The sequence below is a fragment of the Pseudorasbora parva genome, chromosome 5 (genome assembly GCF_024679245.1).
Source record: "Pseudorasbora parva isolate DD20220531a chromosome 5, ASM2467924v1, whole genome shotgun sequence".
Taxonomy (NCBI): domain Eukaryota; kingdom Metazoa; phylum Chordata; class Actinopteri; order Cypriniformes; family Gobionidae; genus Pseudorasbora; species Pseudorasbora parva.
In genome coordinates this window covers 16,003,482-16,022,773 of record NC_090176.1, presented here as the reverse complement: position 1 = coordinate 16,022,773, position 19,292 = coordinate 16,003,482, and the positions used below count along the sequence as shown (strand labels likewise).

Here is a 19,292-nt window from a genome sequence, read left to right as displayed (position 1 = left end):
CACAGATTCCATTTACGTGTCCACATGTAACCCTGTATCGCTGTATGCTATGAAGGAGAGAGGAGACTCTGTGCAGTGCATTGAGCTCTATGACATCTTCCCCCGAACCACCAGTGGAGTGTGGCAGCCTTTTGTCTCTGTGGCGGCACTGGGCAACCCGCTGCAGGACCAGGTGGTGCTCCATGAAGAACAGGTGTGTGTGTGTGTGTGACCTGTAACTCACCCTTCTACACAGGGACTGTACATGAAAGCATTGCCATTTACTTGCTAACATTACCTATCCATTTACGGGTCTCATTCCTGCCCTGATGTTCACCTGAGACATGCTGTTATTATCTGAACATGGAAATAGAAGATCATCAATAGATGCATACTTTCCACCAAACCCATGAATGGAATATCATTTCTAATAAAAGTGGATGGAAGTAGTAAATGGCCACGGATCAAAACAATTTTGGGGCCGAGTTGTGAGCTAATAGATTCACCGTAGATGATGAGATGTAATGATACTATTTGGAATTTTAAATAAGTTATACAACGTACTGAGGTACACTGAGGCCTGCATGTCACTTTGCTTGATGTTATTGTCATTATATTTTGGCTTTGTTTATTCCTTCCTAGTTAATTTAAACTGCAATTTTGTAGGATATTTAAAGGGTTAGTTCACCCAAAAATGAAATTGATGTCATTAATGACTCCCTTTAATGTCGGTCCACACCCATAAGACCTCCGTTCATCTTCAGAACACAGTTTAAGATATTTTATATTTAGTCCGAGAGCGTATGGAAGTATATCAGTAAGTTAATTAGAATCTCTTGAAGCATCGAAAATACATTTTGGTCCAAAAACCACAAAAACTACGACTTTGCATTGTCTTCTCTTCCGGTTTTGTTTTCAGTCCTCAAACGGATGAATCAGCGTATTCATGATTCGGATCGCCAATGTCACGTGATTTCAGCAGTTTGGGGCACGCGATCCAAATCACGAATCAATACACTGATTCATAATCGTTTGAATCTTTATTTGAGGATTGAAAACAAAACCTGAAGAGAAGTCAATGCTCAATAAAGTCATAGTTTTTGTTTTTGCTATTTTTGGACCAAAATGTATTTCTGATGCTTCAAGTGATTCTAACTAACTAACTGATGTCACATATGGACTACTTTGATGATGTTTGTATTTCCTTTCTGGATGTGGACAGTAAAATGTGCATACACTTGGATACGCTCTCGGACTAAATATAAAATATCTTAAACTGTGTTCTGATGATGAACGGAGGTCTTACGGGTGTGGAACGGCATTAGGGTGAGGAGCTAATGGCATCAATTTCATTTTGGGGTGAATTAACCCTTTAAGTCCACCTAAGGGATAGTTCACCTAAAAATGAAATAATTTACTGTACCTCTTCCTTCCAAAAGACTAGTTCATCTTTGAAACACAAATGAAGATATTTTAAATGGAACCTGAGATATTTCTGTAACCAAAACTATTTGCTTCAGAAAGTTCACAAAGACATTTTAAAAGTAATCCACACACATACTGTACATAGAGCTCACCAAATAAGGCAAACAGAAGATCAAATGTGCTTTCTTGATGCACAAGAACCAGTGAGTTTTGTATTTGTTCATCACACAAGCTCCTTTGAGGCTCCACAAAAACCAGTGAGGTTTGTGTCCCTTCAGGAGGACACAAACCGTTGGGTTAACTGTTGGGTTAAACCACTTGATTCATACAGCATAGATAACTTTTATTGTGTCTTTATAAACTTTTTAATGCATTAAAGTTTTGGTTGAATGGACATTTAACGGAGGTACAGAAATTACTCATATTTAGTTTTTCACAATCATTTTTACTTCTGTTATGACTGGCTTGTCAGGTTTTGGTGAGGATACGCGAAGACTCAAAAATCCAGAGTGTGATTGGCTTTTATTGGTAATGACTGCATATACATATTATGCCAAAATATTTTATTTAATATTAATATTTTAAGATCATACACTAAATAGCCAAAGGTACGTGGACACCCCCTTTTAATTCTTCCGCAGAGTTCCGCAGGAATGAGTACTAAAACCGAGAAACAAGTTGACTTTTTTTACTCTAGGTTCATCGTCCTGAAGTCAGAGAGTTTTTTGAATGGGTTTTGCGTTAAATGCCTAAAATAAGGTTTATGGTTAACACAAGCTCTTTTTGTTGAACGTGTCTTGAAAATGGTGATTACTAACAACCAGGGACATTAAATGTCTTAATGCTAAACAAGTAAACGTATTGACTCCTCATTAAAGCCTCATTACTCAATAAAGAGTATAAGTGAAGTTAAAGTTAAAGTCATGTGATTGTGGTGTAGTTCATTTTTTGCCTACCTTTAGCTTTTTATTTCTGGCAGTAAGGCTTCAGAATTCATAAATAAATTGTCTTCATTTGTGAGTATTAGATTTATGAACAAAACATGTAAGAATCATAAACAATTGTTTGCTAAAGAGCTTATTTTCTGTAATAATCCAATGGAAGAATTAAAAAAAATTGTTATTGAGGGAACCATGGTGAAGCTAACTTCTGTTTTGACCTACAAAAATACGTCATCACTGCTGCACTCTATTATTAACAGATTAAACATCCATTCAGTCTAGTAAAAAAACTTTCCATAAGAGTGGAAACTGTTGTAACTCCCTATTAATGCCTATAGTTTTAAAGTTAAATGTTTAACAAGCAGGCAAGGCTAGCAGTCAACCCTTTACCTGTGTGGTGTTTTCAGAGATCACAGTTTTGGTCATGTAGTGTATCTTAATGTATTCAGTAACCCTTTTCATTGCTTCACTTAATTGATATATTAAGGTACCAAACCAAAAAAAGTAAAGAGATCAAATTGGAATTAACATTCAAAGAGTGCAGCTGCTTTGTATTAGAGTCGAGCCTGGAGGAAACCTTAAAACACCTGTTAGCAATGGAAAAAAGGGGTGTGGAGAACAAGATTTCTTGCTTATAAAAATCTAAAAATACAGATGTCCAGACATCACAGGGGGCCATCCAGAGGTCATTGCTCTCCTTGCGGAGAAAACACGAAGGATGAATGGAACAGTGCGGCCCGTGACCATAGCGGCCCGTCTCAGCCAAACCCACCATCTGTCCAGAAGTAATGCAAGTCTTCTATTAATAACACAGACAGCATGCGGTATATGAAAGCCAGGGTGTAAGGAAGCCATTATGCTGCAGATTCAGTGGTGAGGAGGAATTTATGGCCTCCAACCTTTCCTATGAAATTGAAAACTGAAGATTAAGACACATTGTAAAAGGAGGCTGGCACAATACTTGCACAAAGTAAATCTCTGGCCTTATTCCGGCTGAATGTGAAAAGGACATTTACACATCTTAAGGGACAGCGGTAAAAAGGCCAGGGTCAGATAGAGGCTGGAAAATGGTTGCGTATAACTACATTATGGCTTTTCTTGGCGCATAAAACCTTGACATTAACCTAACGCTATCAGTGTACCTTAGAGAATAAGTTGAAATGATATGACCTTTTTTAAAATCGAACTACAGTATGTGAACATTCTTGTCTCCTCTTTGTAGGGAAACACTGTGCTGCATCTGGACCTGGTTACTGGTGCTGTGAGGAGACTGGTCCTGTCACAGGACAAGCAGGAGGAACCACCACGCAAGACTTCAAACTGGTGGAACAACAAAGAGAGTCAGGTGGAAATCTATGTCTCTAGCTGTGGTTCTCCATCAGGGGTCCAGGGCCCACTAGGCCGGATACCTTTTATCAGTGTTGCGGCTAGCGTCGTGGCCGGTTGTGTAAAATCAGACAATCATGCCTAACATTGTCTTATAATTATTTGTAACTTTTCTATTGTTGTCATTAGCCAGGTTACAAAATGTGCAAGGAGTTTGCCCACAAGAACTGGCTTCTCTTTTACAAAGAAAATGGGTAGGTTATTCTCCTTCAATCTTATGTGTCCCCTTACACTTTATTTTGAAACCTAGTGAGCTGCCCATGTAGGCAGCATTTTCAAAAGCAAAGCACCTAATTTATTAGAGCAACAGGATTATTTACCTTTCTGACCTTTTTTGACCAAATTATAAGACAGCAGTGCATATTTCTTGGGATATATCAATCCCAGTATGCACTGCAAAAAATCTAAGATGTCCGACAAAGTGTGAAAAATAGAGAATTATGAGGAAAAAAAAGCAATAATCTAATAAAAAATAGACAAAGGTGTTGTGGCACTCGTTATCATGTTGCCCTATGCTCCATGTCAGAAGTGTCATTTTTAGAGTTGTCGCTTATGTGGAGTGCTCCAAATCGTGCCAAAACGAATACTTGTATGTATGGTAATTTACGCTGTCATGCATACATTGCATAGTTAATGCATTATGGTGATCTATTATAATCCTATTATGATGCAGCCAGTGTTTGAATTAGTTCAACATGTTGTCAACTATTTGTTTTTTTTTTTTTTTTTTTTTTTTTACAGCAATATTGTAATCAAACATATTTTATTCTAAAGCAGGGGTTTTCAAACTGGGGTCCGTGTAACATAAAATGTGAAGTCACAAGAAATACCCATTTATTGTTAAAAAATTTTTTTTAAATAAATTAAAAAATAAACCGGACTACATGAAATGTGCCTTTATTTATGTTAATTTATTACTATATTTAGTAAACATACTGTTAATTAATGAAGTGTTTTTTACCCTAGTATTTCTACAGTCTTTTGCCATTAAAATTATAATGATTTTTACAGCATAGGCTGTAAACTTCTAGCAGCTCACTAGGTTTTGTACCAGAGCTCTGGTGTCCTGTTCAGGCATGGCCTAATGATTTACGCTCTGTTCTACTTGGACAGGAATCAGCTGGATGTTGTTGATGTGCTAGAAGGTCAGGTTCACACCATCTCTCTCCCCATCAATCTCAAGGCTGTGTTCCTGGTAGCTGAAGACCGATGGCTTCTTGTTGAGAGCAAGACTGACAGGTGCCAATGAAATTCATTCTGCACTTCAGTGAAATCACACGGATTCTTTTATGTTTTAGTTGTTTTCCAACATTGCTTAGAATTTGAAGGGTGTTCTGCTTTTAGAGGTTAAAAGGGGGGTGAAATGCTGTTTCATGCATACTGAGCTTTTTACACTGTTAAAGACTTGGATTCCCATCCTAAACATAGACAAAGTTTCAAAAACTAATGTTGGACGTTTGATGGAGTATTTCTGTGTCAAAAATACTCCTTCCGGTTTCTCACAAGTTTCTGAGTTTTTTTCGAGTATGGGTCCACTTGACGTTAATAAAACGGAAGGTCCTTGTATGGGCTGTACGGGCTCTTCTCCCGGTAGGGTGCGCGCGCGCGTCACTAGAGCGAGAGAGAGGATATGCACGCCGTAAACACTGCTCTCGTGCCGCGCTCCACTGTATTCCTATGGGTGACGTCGAGCGACTTCAATGCTTCAGCACAGCATTCCGGGAAAGCAGCGCTACAAAAGTTGCCGTTTCTCCTGTTCAATTTATTTCAGCCTCAGATTTGATTGTGGATCATTATCTGTATTAGCTGAGATAGCGAAGGGTTTCTCCACGCTTGAGGACGTCACCGCTTTGTTTGCAATCGTCATTCTTTAGCTCTGCCCACACGATACGCCTCCAGGCGCTCGTTTTTTTTCCGGAAAGACTCGGTACAGCCTATATTTCTTTTATAAATATGATAAAACTAAAGACTTTTCGGAGATATGAAGGATACAATACTACTCTATAGGTACTCAAGATTGACATGAGATTGACTGAAACTGAGTGTTTCACCCCCCCTTTAAATAAGAGCATTTGCTACAACTAATGTTACTTCTTCAACTAAATGTGCTCCCATCATGTGCAGGAAGTTCCTGTTGACAAAGCCCATGCACATGGGCGCAGAGGACACTGGAGTATGCCAGCTGCATGCCATCAGTGAAGACGCTGTTAACACCGGCTTTGGCACCAGCTCAGGTGAATGATCCTTATTGCATGTTAGCCAGAACAACCAATCAGATGCTGTGTCCAATCAGGGCCACAGAGAGCCCTTCACACTTGTCAGTCACCATCTGTCATGCTTTGGCAAATGCATCTGTTCGACATCTGCTTTGACTGACATGAAGCCTGGGGGCTTTTGGAAACTGACTTGTCAGATTCGAGATTTCTGCATGTGAATAAATTTGGTGTCATCTTTGATGTGTGGGGTTTTCAAACAAAAAACTAATTTATGCTCATTGCACTTTACGTTTTTACTCCAAGCAGGCACATTTTACTTTTTTTTTTTTTTTTACTTTTTTTTATGTATTAATTAGTGCTACTTGTTATGGCCCGATATAAAAAACTACAACATTTAAAAACTTATAAACAAAATCAGGCCAAAGCATAGTTTTTGGATTTGCTTTGGCTCGTAAACACCTTCAGATTACTGGTGTAGGGATGACAACAAAACTCAGAAGAATAATTCGTCAGTGGTTCCCTTGAGATTTTCCTATGGGTTCTAATAATGAGGTTTTTCAGTCTATGAGTAAAATAATGTCTGTGGTAAACATAACTTTTACTTTGAAAATGATATTATAAAAAGCCATAAAAAAGTCTCAAGTGATGTCGTGTTTTGACATCATCCTTGCAACACTATCGCCAATTACACAATAGGTGGGTGTGGCTTAGGGGCTCCGCCTATGTTGATATGTAATAGAGTGGTGCAGGTATGACTTCACTTTGTAGACCAATCGGAAGTTAGTATCGCACTGGTTACCTCGACAAAAACCCAATAGGATTTTTCCATTGGCTTTTGGATTATCACAAAAACATGCTCTGTGATCAACAAATGTTTGAGACATTTGTTGATCACATTTGTTGATGTTTGAGACATTCGTCCATCAAGATCAATTTTACAGTGAATTAGTGAATCCTAGACTGCCTGTGTAGTCCCATTTAGCCACTTTTTAGCAACCTCCTTGTTCAAGACACGTAACAGTTTAAAAAAGCAGAGGTGGGGTAAATATTTACTAGTATTTTATGTCGTAGAATAAAATGTGAAAATGTCCTGAGCTTGTGTTCACCACAGACCTTATTTCAACTATTTAAACAAAATTCCATCCAAAAAAAACATTGACTTTGGAACCAGAAGTGTAAGTTTTGGCCTTCAAATTTACGTCATACCTGACGTTATCTGACATGCCTGAAATTGACATGTCCGGTATCTTGATGTTCACTTACAGTATAATGCTGAAAAGGTACAATTTCAAACTTCTTTTTACCCCTAAACGACGAATGAAACAGAACTTCACTGTGAGTATATAGGGGCATTTATTGCACATCCTGGTTTTGCAGAGTTAGACGCATTACTCTGTCAGCATATTTTATTGATCCTGAAACAACAGTCCTGTCCGGAAATTTAATCCAAACCATATTCCCACCCCTAAACATAACCATATCCCTAAAATATTTGAATAACACTGATGTAGAAGCACCTAACCTTGGTTTTAAGCCTAATCTTGACATAAACTGTAAATTTGACCCTCAAATCTTTTCGGCTGAGGAGTTAGGCTGAGAATTTTCTCCAAACGTTCGAATATATCAGAATAAAGTACCTCAGAGAGTGACTCTTCATGGAAGTACCAATTACACCATGTTTGTTGGCTAACAGACAGGTCACGGCTATAAGCCGCTGCCACCTGTCGTTGTGTCATTCTCAGCATGTCTCTTCTCCCTGCTGTCTGTGAGGAGGAAAGTGTGGTAAGATACATCACTCTGGTTTTAGAGAATCTGCATTACGTAACCACAGCTTCCTTTATCCTACTACTATACGGAGGCTGAGGCAATAGCTTCGTGCAGCTCTCCTGGAGGTGTGCATGTTGACCGTTCCTAACAAAGACTGCTAGGATAGGCGGAAGCTGTGTTGACAGTCCTCATTATGTCAGCACAACTACGGGGCTCCTGGGCTGCTTTGTTGCCACCTTCTCCTCAGGCCGTGAAGAAAAACAAAAGCTATTCTGTTGTACATACATTATATATAAAATACAGTGGGTACGGAAAGTATTCAGACCACCTTACATTTTTCACTTTTATATTGCAGTCATTTTTCTCATTAATGTACACACCACACCCCAAATTGACAGAAGAACCCAGAATTGTTGACATTTTTGCAGATTTATTAAAAAAGAAAAACTGAAATATCACATGGTATCACAAGTATTCAGAGCCTTTGCTCAGTATTTACTAGAAGCACCTTCTATTTACTAGAAGAGTCTTTTTGGGAACGATGCAACAAGTTTTTTTCACGCCTGGATTTTGGGATGCTCTGCCATTCCTCCTTGCAGACCCTCTCCAGTTCTGTAGGTTGGATGGGAAACGTTGGTGGACAGCCATTTTCAGGTCTCTCCAGAGATGCACAACTAAGTCAGGACTCTGGCTGGGCCATTCAAGAACAGTCACACAGTTATTATGAAGCCACTTCTTCGTTATTTTAGCTGTGTGCTTAGGGTCATTGACTTGTTGGAAGATGAACCTTCGGCCCAGTTTGAGGTCTTGAGCACCCTGGAGAAGGTTTTCTTTCAGGATATCCCTGTACTTGGCAGCATTCATCTTTCCCTCAATTCCAACCAGTCATCCTGTCCCTGCAGCTGAAAAACACCCCCATAGCATGATGCTGCCACCACCATGCTTCACTGTTTGGACTATATTAGTATTAGACAGGTGATATTTTTTTCCACACATACCGCTTAGAATTAAGGCCAAAAAGTTCTATCTTGGTCTCATCAGACCAGAGAATCTTATTTCTCACCATCTTGCAGTCCTTTTGGTGTTTTTTAAGCAAACATTCAGTGTATTGCACTGAAGAGAGGCTTTCATCGGGCCACTCTGCCATAAAGCCCCGATTGGTGGAGGGCTGCAGTGATGATAGTTGACTTTCTACAACTTTCTCCCATCTCCCGACTGGATGGAGCTTCTGAGCCTGGCCCCGCCCCTACTGTCGATGACGCACAGGAGCCTCTAAGGCTCATAACTAGAGCACATTCGCATAAGTTTGCCGCTCAATCACGAATACTATTAGTTACTATAGCCTACAGTTTGCTATGCCTTCATCATGGAAATGCTTATTTCCTGGATGTGATAACTTACAATTCAAAACAGATCAGTGTCCTTATTTAAATTTCTGAAAAATGATCATATTAGAGGTGGATTCGTTTTGTGAAGAGCCACTTTGATGGAGAGCTGAGGATAACCACCAACACCCGCCTCTGTAGTGATCATTTTACACAGGATAGTTTTATAAACTTTCGTCGGGAGACAAATGGGATTCACTGATCATCTGCTGTTACTGGTGAACCGACTATCTCCCGCCTCGGCCTTTATCCTCCCGTCCCGCCGACAGCCGGTGCCGACATCATCCGCAATAATGTTACATGCCCACCAATGAGTGTAAGTTTCCTTGTGTGCTTATGTTATAATTATAGCAGGTAATGTTATATTAGTCCACAGTAACTAAATCCTGCAACCCTCTAAATTGATTTTGTTTTGTTTATATACATCAATATGATTCCTTAGACAAGTGATTTCAACTATTATTTCTGTAAACCATGATGGCTGTTAGTTTGATATGTGACTATAAAGTGGCAAAATACGTTTTATTCTATATTATTTATTGCTAGCCTAACTTTATTTGGCTAAGTTTATGCTGGTTACATATAGCTTAATTGCATAAAATGGAAAGGGGAAAAAATACGTACCATAGTGTTGCAGATTGAGGGGAATGATGTTGGTTATTGAATATGTCGATGTCCTCTACGTTTGTTTCTGGCTCTGGAGTCTCAAACATGTATGGCTTTGTAAACCCAATTAAGAAGCTGCTAGGAGCATGATGAGAATCCATTCCGGCTGTAGCAGTGACATTTGAGTGAGGCGGAGGCTCCGCTACGTTCCCGCAAGTGGGCGTGGTTTCAGCGCAGCCAGCGGACACGCCCCCAGCGTTTGAGAGCAGAGAATACTGCTCCTTTTGTCAAGATTTTGATCTCTTATTTTATTTATTTGCCGATTTCTTTTTTTTATCATTTAAATTTGGCTGGGTGATTAATAACATTTTTCTGTGGGGTGACGAACTCAGAACACATAATTAATTTTGACTTTACAGGGACTTTAAGTGCAACAGATTTTTTTTGTAACTGGCCAGATCTGTGTCTTGCCACACAATTCTGTCTCTGAGCTCTTCAGGCAGTTCCTTTGACCTCATGATTCTCATGTGCTCTGACGTGCACTGAGAGCTGTAAGGTCTTATATAGACAGGTGTGTGGCTTCCCTAATCAAGTCCAATCAGTATAATCAAACACAAATGAAGGTGTAGAAACATCTCAAGGATGATCAGTAGAAATGGACAGCACCTGAGTTAAATATATGAGTGTCACAGCAAAGGTCTGAATACTTGAATACTGAAATACAAAAGGGTGTTTCTACTAAATACTGAGCAAAGGGTCTTAATACTTTTAAAAACGTAATACTATTAAAAACGTTTTTTTTTATTTTTATAAATCTGCAAAAATGTCAACAATTCTGTGTTGTGTTCTGTGTGTACATTAATGAGAAAAAAAATAATTGTAATGATTTTTGCAAATGACTGCAATATAACAGAGAGTGAAACAATTAAGGGGGTCTGAATACTTTCCGTACCCACTATATATAAAGAGTAGTCCTGCCTTGGCTAATTTGAAAGCAGTTACGTGCCCTACTGCATTTAGAGTAGAGCTAAAGCTCTCAGGGCCTGATGGATGATGCCAGTGTGTCCTGCACGCCTCATTTGATAGAAAGTAATGCCAGTTTGTTTTTAAGGCCTAAAATAGCTGGTGAAATTAATCGTTGCCCCTTTGTTTATAAGGCCCATGAAAACAGCTCTATCTTCTGATGACCTGCCCCTCATCATTTCTCCTTCAGCACGTATCAGTTTCTGTAGCGTGAAGAGCAGAAAGATGCTTAATAACTCATAGGATGAGTTATTGAGAGGAATGTCACTGTCATAAAGATAGAGTAATGCCTGTACTTAGCGGGCATCGTACATCTAAAGTATCAGACACGCTTCAGCGTTTTCTCTGAAAAATGAGCATGTTTTTAATGACATCAAAAGTTCCCATCAGCAGGATTGGGGTCTTAATCAAATCGAGTGTGACAAAATGTCTCTAGAAGGTCTGAATAATGACCAATTAAACTGGGGTATAAAGATGTGACAAATGTAGAGTCATGGTAGAAATGCTCTGAATCCTTTTATGGGTTTAGTGGTGAGGACACATTATCATCTCTACGGGAGGTCATTTTAGAGTGATGGTCTAACTGTCTTTGTGCTTCAGGGATGGAAACCACAGCTCCTCAGGAGGTGTCGAATGAGCAGCTGCCCAATGAGAACCTCAGCACTGCCCTGGGGCAGAAGATTGTCTCTCCTAACCGCATCCTCTGTGACACAAACACATATGCTAATGTTATTGTGGGCTTCCCAGATCTCATGGTGGGTGACAATTTTTACATACCCTGTTGTAAAATACAAAGCTGGATTCTGTAGATCAATGACATGATACACACTATTTTATTTTATTTTTCAAACTTAGTTACAAACAATAACATGAATATCTACAGGTAAAGGAGCTGATGAATGTGAGAAATGTATTTCAATGAATCATAAAATGGCCCTGATATGTCACTAGACATTAAGAAATCATGTTAATTTCAAATACTTATATCACTGACAACAGTAGTTCGGCCAGGATATTGTCATTTGAAAGTTGTTGTTGCAGCCCTCAACTGATGTTGATGTTGTGTTTTGGCCTGAAGCTCCACCCTCCACCTATCGACCAATCACAAAGTCAGTAGTGTTTGGGCATCCGTGTTGCCAGCTCTGCTCTAGTTACCACAGCTGCAGATCTACAAATGTTCCTGCTGATCCTGCAGCCTATCTGGCAACCTCGAGTCAGGGGGAGGGGGAGAGGGGATACACCTGCAGTACCAGTTTTGGCCACAATCTTATATACACTTTATTTAAATATAAATGTTAAATGATGTAATGGTATTAACATAATTTATATTATTATGTTGTCATTCACCTAATTATTAATTATTAATAACTGATTGTGTGGTAGTCAATGTATATGTTTTCCTGTGAGGTTTTCTACGCATTTTTTTTTTTTTTTTTTTGCATAGTAAAATAAAAGCTGTAGTTTGCCTTTTATGCCAAATACTTTTGTCAGATACCTTAACCAAGTTTAGTGTTTTGTTTTTGCTTCGTATTAAAAAAAAAAAAAAAATATATATATATATATATATATATATATATATATATATATATATATATATATATATATATATATATATATTATATAACATAATATAATATTTTGATAATTTAATCGAACTTGAAGGGTCATATAAATATATATCCCCCCTCCAGATATCACTTCTGAGCGCTACTGTCTGTATGTGTGTATATACAGTATAGAGTACATGTGAGTGTACACATCTTAAACATAATTTTCAACAAAAATACAAAACAAAATGCAAAATAATACACAAACACATATTTTGGAAAATAATGTTTAAGTTAAAATGTTTTATGTATATTTATATGTTTATTTATATTTATACATATACATACTTCTCTTATTGATCCCTATAACCTGTTTTGTATTGTGTTTCCACAGTCCCCAAATGAGGTGTACAGCTTTAAGAGATCTTCACCCATAACAGAGGGTCGAGGGCCGGATATGTTTTTTGGGTCAAGTAAGCGAACAGGGCCTGCAAAGAGGGTTAACTGTGTCTGTCTATTAGGTGCCAATCAAGTGGTACGAGCGCTGCCTCCTACACAAGTGCCACTGACTGAGATCTACCCTAAAGGTGAAGCATTGACACCTTCATTTGCACATATCATATAAAAATGGACATGCAAATATATTTGCTTTTTACTTATGATACTGTGATGGTATGGATTCACTAACAGATGTCACACCACCGATGACGGCTGCTTACCTGGAAGTGACTGACCTGAACTCTAAGAAGCTCAAATACATTCCAGTCCCCAGGTATAGAGAAAGACTCCTGTCATTAAACTGCAGCTCCCTCTTCTGTTCAGCTGGGCACTTTGCTTCACCTTAAAGTGACAGAGTATTTTTTGCATTTGCAATGCATATTATTCTGCAGCAGATCATTGGCTCCTGATACTCTCCGGGTCCATTTATTGCTCTAACCCTTATCAAACAGACCTGAACAAGCTAATCAAGGTCTTTAGGATTACTAGAAAGTTACAAGTTGAGTTTGATCAAGGATGGAGCTTAAACTCTAAAGGAAAGTGGACCTTTAGGGCCTCCTGCTTTATATCCCTAATTTGGGAATCCTGAGCCTGATGATTCCATGTTTAAAGTTATTTTTGTTGTCTTAAATGTCTTACATTAGCTTCATGAAAGCCTGTGTAAGGGAACCGGGTGTCTTTGGTGGTTCTGATCAGTGTCGTTTATGTCGATGTGTTCAGGAGCAGCTCAATGTCTCCCTACACTGTGTGGATCTCAAAGGTCTCAGACACAGATGTAGTGATGGCTCCGCTGGGCTCTGGTGGGGTGGTGACTGTGGACATGGGAGGCTATGTTAGAGTATGGGAAACAGGCCTTGACAACCTACAGCGCTCTCTGCTGGAATGGAAAAACATGATCGGATCGGAGGATGGCAGACCAATTCAGGTATGACCTTTAGGGAGAATCTCACATAACATTAGAAAGAGCATACGTGGGTCATATTTCACCCCAAAATCAAAAGTTTAAAAAAAAAAAAAAAAAAATCAATAAATTTAAAAATCTATATCTATCTATCTATCTATCTATCTATCTATCTATCTATATATATATATATATATATATATATATATATATATAATATTTTTGTAGAAATAGATCAGTATGCTTTTTTTTTTCTGGAGCAGTTTACTCAGGAAGAGTGGGCCAAACTACCTGTTAACAGGTGCAGAAGTGCCATTGAGAGCTACAGAAAACGTTTGATTGCAGTGATTGCCTCTAAAGGTTGTGCAACAAAATATTAGGTTAGGGGTCCAATCTTTTTTGTCCATGCCATTTTTATTTGTTTAATTATTTACAATATTACGTTAAATAGAAAAGCAAAAGCAAAGTTTGTATTAAATATGGGATAAACACTGTTGGATGACAATTAGTTTTTTTAAGTTATCAATTTCAAATGATTTCAGAGAAAAATGTGCATTCTTAATTTTTTTGTGGAGGGGTACCAATAAATTTGAGCACATATATATATATATATATATATATATATATATATATATATATAGAGAGAGAGAGAGAGAGAGAGAGAGAGAGAGAGAGAGAGAGAGAGAGAGAGAGAGAGAGAGAGAGAGAGAGAGAGACATGCTCATATATATATATATATATATATATATATATATATATACATTATCTATATCGATTTAAAAAAAATTGTTTTGTTTGAGAGACCTATCCATTCAGCAAACGTTTGTTGTTTACGTTTGTTGCTCGTTTGTCTTGCTTTGCTTTTGGATTCCTTTTGATTCCTCCTGTGCTGCAGGATTTCGGACCTCTCTTAAACTTATACATGTTTGGCTTTGGCAGTTCAAAATGTGCAGTTCCATCTCTTACCACGTGGAGGCGGACTTGGATAATAAATGTTTTTATTTAGTTTTATTTATTTATTTTGATAAGTTTGTAAAATTGCTAAATGAAAACGTTTTTTAGCATTGTGAAATAAGATATTTAGAAGCTATTCGTTTTATATCCCTTATTATCCATTTTATGTTTATTTATTGTTTTCATGTGACTACATCTTTATGCACATAACTCACACAACTACTGTAATAGAGTATTGCATGACTGTCTGCAGTCTCAGTGGAGAGGATCATGCACACACTTGAGATACAATGCTTTTTTTGCAGATTTTTGTTTTGTTTTATATTGCAGTCTGTGCTCTGCACATTAGCTCTTTGGAGAATTTAGCTGCTAAACCTGAGTATTTTTATTGGGAGGCTCCTTCATGGCAGCACTCCAATGTTTCGCTGTGTGACACAGATAATCTTTATAAAAAGTGTACACACTATGGAGAGAACTGACCTAAACTATAAGGGATTTCTATCATTCACATGTGGACATAAATAAGAGGCAAAATGTATATGACAGCATTGGTTTGGTAGAGGTCTGTTTGTTGGTTGTTTTACATGGCGCATCTGTTTACTGAGGGTTACTAAAAATTGCCAGACATCAATATGTCTGTGGTCACCAATATTTCTTTCCATAAAAATAGCACCAAAGTAGTTAATCTGTCGCCATCCTTGCATGTTGTTTACAGTCATGAGACTAAAAATATACTTTGAAAGTGGTTCTAAAATAACGGCTGGATTAAAAATACATAGAAAAACTATCAAGCAGATTCACTCCATTATTTAAATGCGGTTGTGTTACTCTCAAAACATTGCGGGTTGCAGTGCTGGGGGATAATGCTTTAAGTAACATGACTTATTAGTAAAGTAACACGTTACTTTTAAATATCTAAGTTACTTTTACAAGTTTCAACCCCATTTATTGGCTGACAGCTCTCCTGTTCTCATGGTGAGAGAAATTAGGAGTAAGGTGCACAGGCGTTGTGTGCGCTGTGTAAACATGATATGATAGACACAGGCCTTTCACACTGTCAATCCAAATCCGATTGTGTGTATCTGATTGGAATCTGATCTGGAATTACTGATGTCCACATTGTGCATCGCAGCTGGTCAGATCTGATTTATGTGTCCATGTCGCTCTTTCATTTTCCGGGATATCTGCATTGGTTTCTATGGCAATGACGTTGCATTGGTAGGCATACAGCAAAAACAACAACCACCGCAGCACAGAGGGGTTTGCAATGCAGATGTTGTCTTATTTTCAACAAGACATTGTGTAGCCGCCATGATGAGGCAATGGCTTTATTCCACCTGGTTCATTATAGCCTATTGTTAGTCTGCTCGTCCATCACTTTGCAACAGCACAACCTTGTTTCTGCAGAGACTTTTATCAAGTTTCCTATAACAACGTCAGACGTTTACATTTTACGTGCCGTGAGAAATTCACATAAACCACGCTTAATCCGATCAGAGCAGTCGGACTGAAAACGGATTTCCAGAAATGCCATTTGAATAGGATTTTAAACCACATATGAATGTAGCTATAAACAGATTTGTAAAATGATGTTGTTTTATTTGTTTTGTATTTATGGCTAAAGTAAGTGTTGAAATTTATATTCCTGCTGTGTCCAATTCTTTTGCAATCCAGAATGGCAGCAAAGTTGAAGGTTTGTTTGGGCTGCGCCCTCTACTGTACAGGCATGAATTTGCATTTTCTTCAGCTTGAGGCTTTTTCATTTCACTTTTATAGTGTGAAATAGAACTATTACTTATACATATTACTTATATAACTAAGTAACATCATTTTTAAAAGTTACTTTCCACAACGCTGGCTGTATGTGGCCTAAATATCTAAATCGTAATATTGACCATTTGATATGCGTTTGAAGTATCTGTGTAGTGTGTTTGACTGAAAGTTCACACACTTCCTGTTCTTCCATACAGGTACACAAAGAGCCTGTTAACCGTCTGGTCATTCAGCACCACACTGGCTCTCTTTGAGCCTCCTTATTTTTACATCAAATATTTGCCCAAATGGTCACGGTCATGAACTTTCTTTGCAGCTCTTTGAATGCCATGTGTGAGTTCTGTTGACTATCGCACATGTGAGAGTCTTCTCTGGTTTGCTCTTAGTTGCCTCACTGAAGGAGGGAGAGATATAGTTTACAAACAAAAAGGAAAGAGCATGGTTTTTCATAAGGGTTTATCATGAAGCTCAAGACTGTGTTATCATGCTGTTGGTCTGGGGTTTTCCTTAACGGCCACAGAGCAGTGCTTGTATCCACCCTTCGCCCCACCTCAGTCTCCACATCGCAAACAAACACATTCCCTCCATCACGCTTCTTCTTGCCCCATACATACAGTCAACAGAGCAGGTCCCGCCCACCTGTCGGGGAAAGCCAATTCTGTTTACCATCGTTACTCGTTCATTTCTGTGGGGGAAATTAGATGGAATTTCTGATAGATTCAGCCACTATTAATTACTGTGAATAGACCGAACAGACTTAAGTTATTGTGTACTTCAAATAAAGCAAAATAAAAAAAAAATTCCCCCATTTTACCAGTCACTTAAAGGAGTAGTTTACTATAAAATGAAAATTAGTCCATGATTTACTCACCCTCAAGTCATCGTGGGTGTATATGACTTTCTTCTCTCTGAGGAACACAATCAGAGTTATATTAATAAATATCCTGACGCTTCCAAGCGTTATAATGGCAATGACTGGGTCCATTGAGTTTGATGCTCAAAAAAAGTGCATCCATCCTTCATAAACTTACTCCACACGGATCCAGCAGCATCCACCAGACCGTCTAGCATATTCAACTTATGATAGAAATGTGACTGGCACAACATATGATGTTGAATTTTTTTAAATATATGAACTCATTTAATATGATTAGCATTTTGCTTGACTGCGTTATCAAACAGCTACTAATGTGTTGCTAATGTTACACAAACCATGTTCCTGTTCGTATATATGTTCGTTACATATTTGTGACTGTAGGAAACATGGGGTTTCAAAAATACATATTTTAAAATGCCTTTAGTACACTGCAGTTTTAAGGAGAAAATAAGCACATTGTTTGTTTTAAGCAGTATTTGGGGGTAGCTCAAGTAACTAATAAAGTAATGCATTACTAATTTACAACAAAGTATCTGAGTTACTTTTTCAAATAAGTTACCCAAATTGGTTCCCATTTATTGACTACCAGCTCTCTTGTCCTCATGTTGGAAAAAAATCGGGAGTAAGTGTAGAGGCATTGTGTGTAAACATGTTTGTTGTAGTTTTAGACTAAATGTGAGCATGCATTTACAAATCTCTCTTGCACAAAAACAGATTCAGTATTCCTCAAAATCAGTGAAATGCAAAATTAAAATACCACGCAAACCTCCAATAATGAAATGTTAAATAAAAGCATAAGCAAAAATAACTTTATTTAAAATTTCTAAAAATTATTTTATTGCTGAAGTAATCATTAAACGTTCCTCTCCTGCATCTTATTCTTCTGCTATCTTCTAGAACGACAGCACATATGGTTTGTTTGAGCTGCGCTCTCTACTGTACACACTTGAATTTGCATTTCCCTCTGCCTTATTATTTCAGGTTTGGTGTAAAAGAGCGTTTAAATTTACCAAAATATTAAATTTTTGTACATTTAATTAAATAAATAATTTTTAAAAAAAAAAACCCAGGTAAGGCAAAAGTAATTTAACCCATTACTTTTCTTTAAAAGTAACTGAATAACGCAAATAATAGTGTAATGCATACCAATGCATGTAATGCATTACTTTTCAAACCATCTTTCTCCCACACTGGTCTTTCAACCATATTACTTTATACATGTACTTTAAGTTAAAATATGAATACGTTATACAATTACACATACAGTGTTTTATTAATTTATATTTAACACAAGCAGGTTTCAGTTCTAAATTAAGTTTTTATTTTAGCCAGTCATAATTTAACTTTTTAAAAAAAAAATTGCAATTGCTTTTTTAAAATGGAAAATGGACCAAACCTGACATTTCTCTTCTTTTTTCCTCACTCTAATTTACTGTTGTCGATTTTATCTGTTCCACAAACATCTATGATATATTGAGGGCCCATCTTGTTGGGTGTATTAGTCAAGCAGGACATCCTGGATTAGAGGAGCAGCAGTGACCTTCTTACACTGACCTTATGTTGTTTGCCCTTGGGCTCGTTCTGCTGTCTTGATCAAACCCCCAGTCCGAGGGTCAAACCTCCAGATGAATGAGTATTAATGCGTGTTTTTTCAGATGACACTGGTTCGAGTCTGGCCTGCAACTTACTTGTAATAATGTTTCTTGGTTTCGACATTTTCTTCCAATCAGTTTTATATTATGTTCTTAGTGTGTTTATAGTGAGCATTCATCCTTGGATTCATATTTTTTTGTCCAGGTCTGGAAGATTCTCAGCACTTAAGTTGTTCTTTCATGTATTTGGCCTGGTCTTCAAATATGAGATCTTCTCTGTTAAAACTGTTACTGTAGAGAGTAATGGAAACATTTCCAGACTCCTGTTGCCAGAGAGCCTTCTCTTCTAGGATCAGTGCCATCTCCTCATTTTCTCAGTCTGTCGACCGTCTCATTCCCTTGCTTCATTTTGTTACTCTCCC

At 37.8% G+C, this 19,292-nt stretch overlaps 1 protein-coding gene across 1 annotated transcript in view; it reads left to right on the top strand.

Moving 5' to 3' along the window:
* Nucleotides 1–19,292, top strand: part of vwa8 (von Willebrand factor A domain containing 8) — a 159,644-nt gene that overhangs the window by 88,089 nt on the left and 52,263 nt on the right. The window contains exons 29-37 of the mRNA XM_067443330.1: nt 6–193; nt 3,568–3,690; nt 3,861–3,925; nt 4,845–4,970; nt 5,856–5,965; nt 11,329–11,483; nt 12,670–12,862; nt 12,966–13,047; nt 13,494–13,698. Coding sequence (XP_067299431.1) covers nt 6–193; nt 3,568–3,690; nt 3,861–3,925; nt 4,845–4,970; nt 5,856–5,965; nt 11,329–11,483; nt 12,670–12,862; nt 12,966–13,047; nt 13,494–13,698 — 1,247 coding nt within the window. The remainder of the gene's footprint in view (nt 1–5; nt 194–3,567; nt 3,691–3,860; nt 3,926–4,844; nt 4,971–5,855; nt 5,966–11,328; nt 11,484–12,669; nt 12,863–12,965; nt 13,048–13,493; nt 13,699–19,292) is intronic.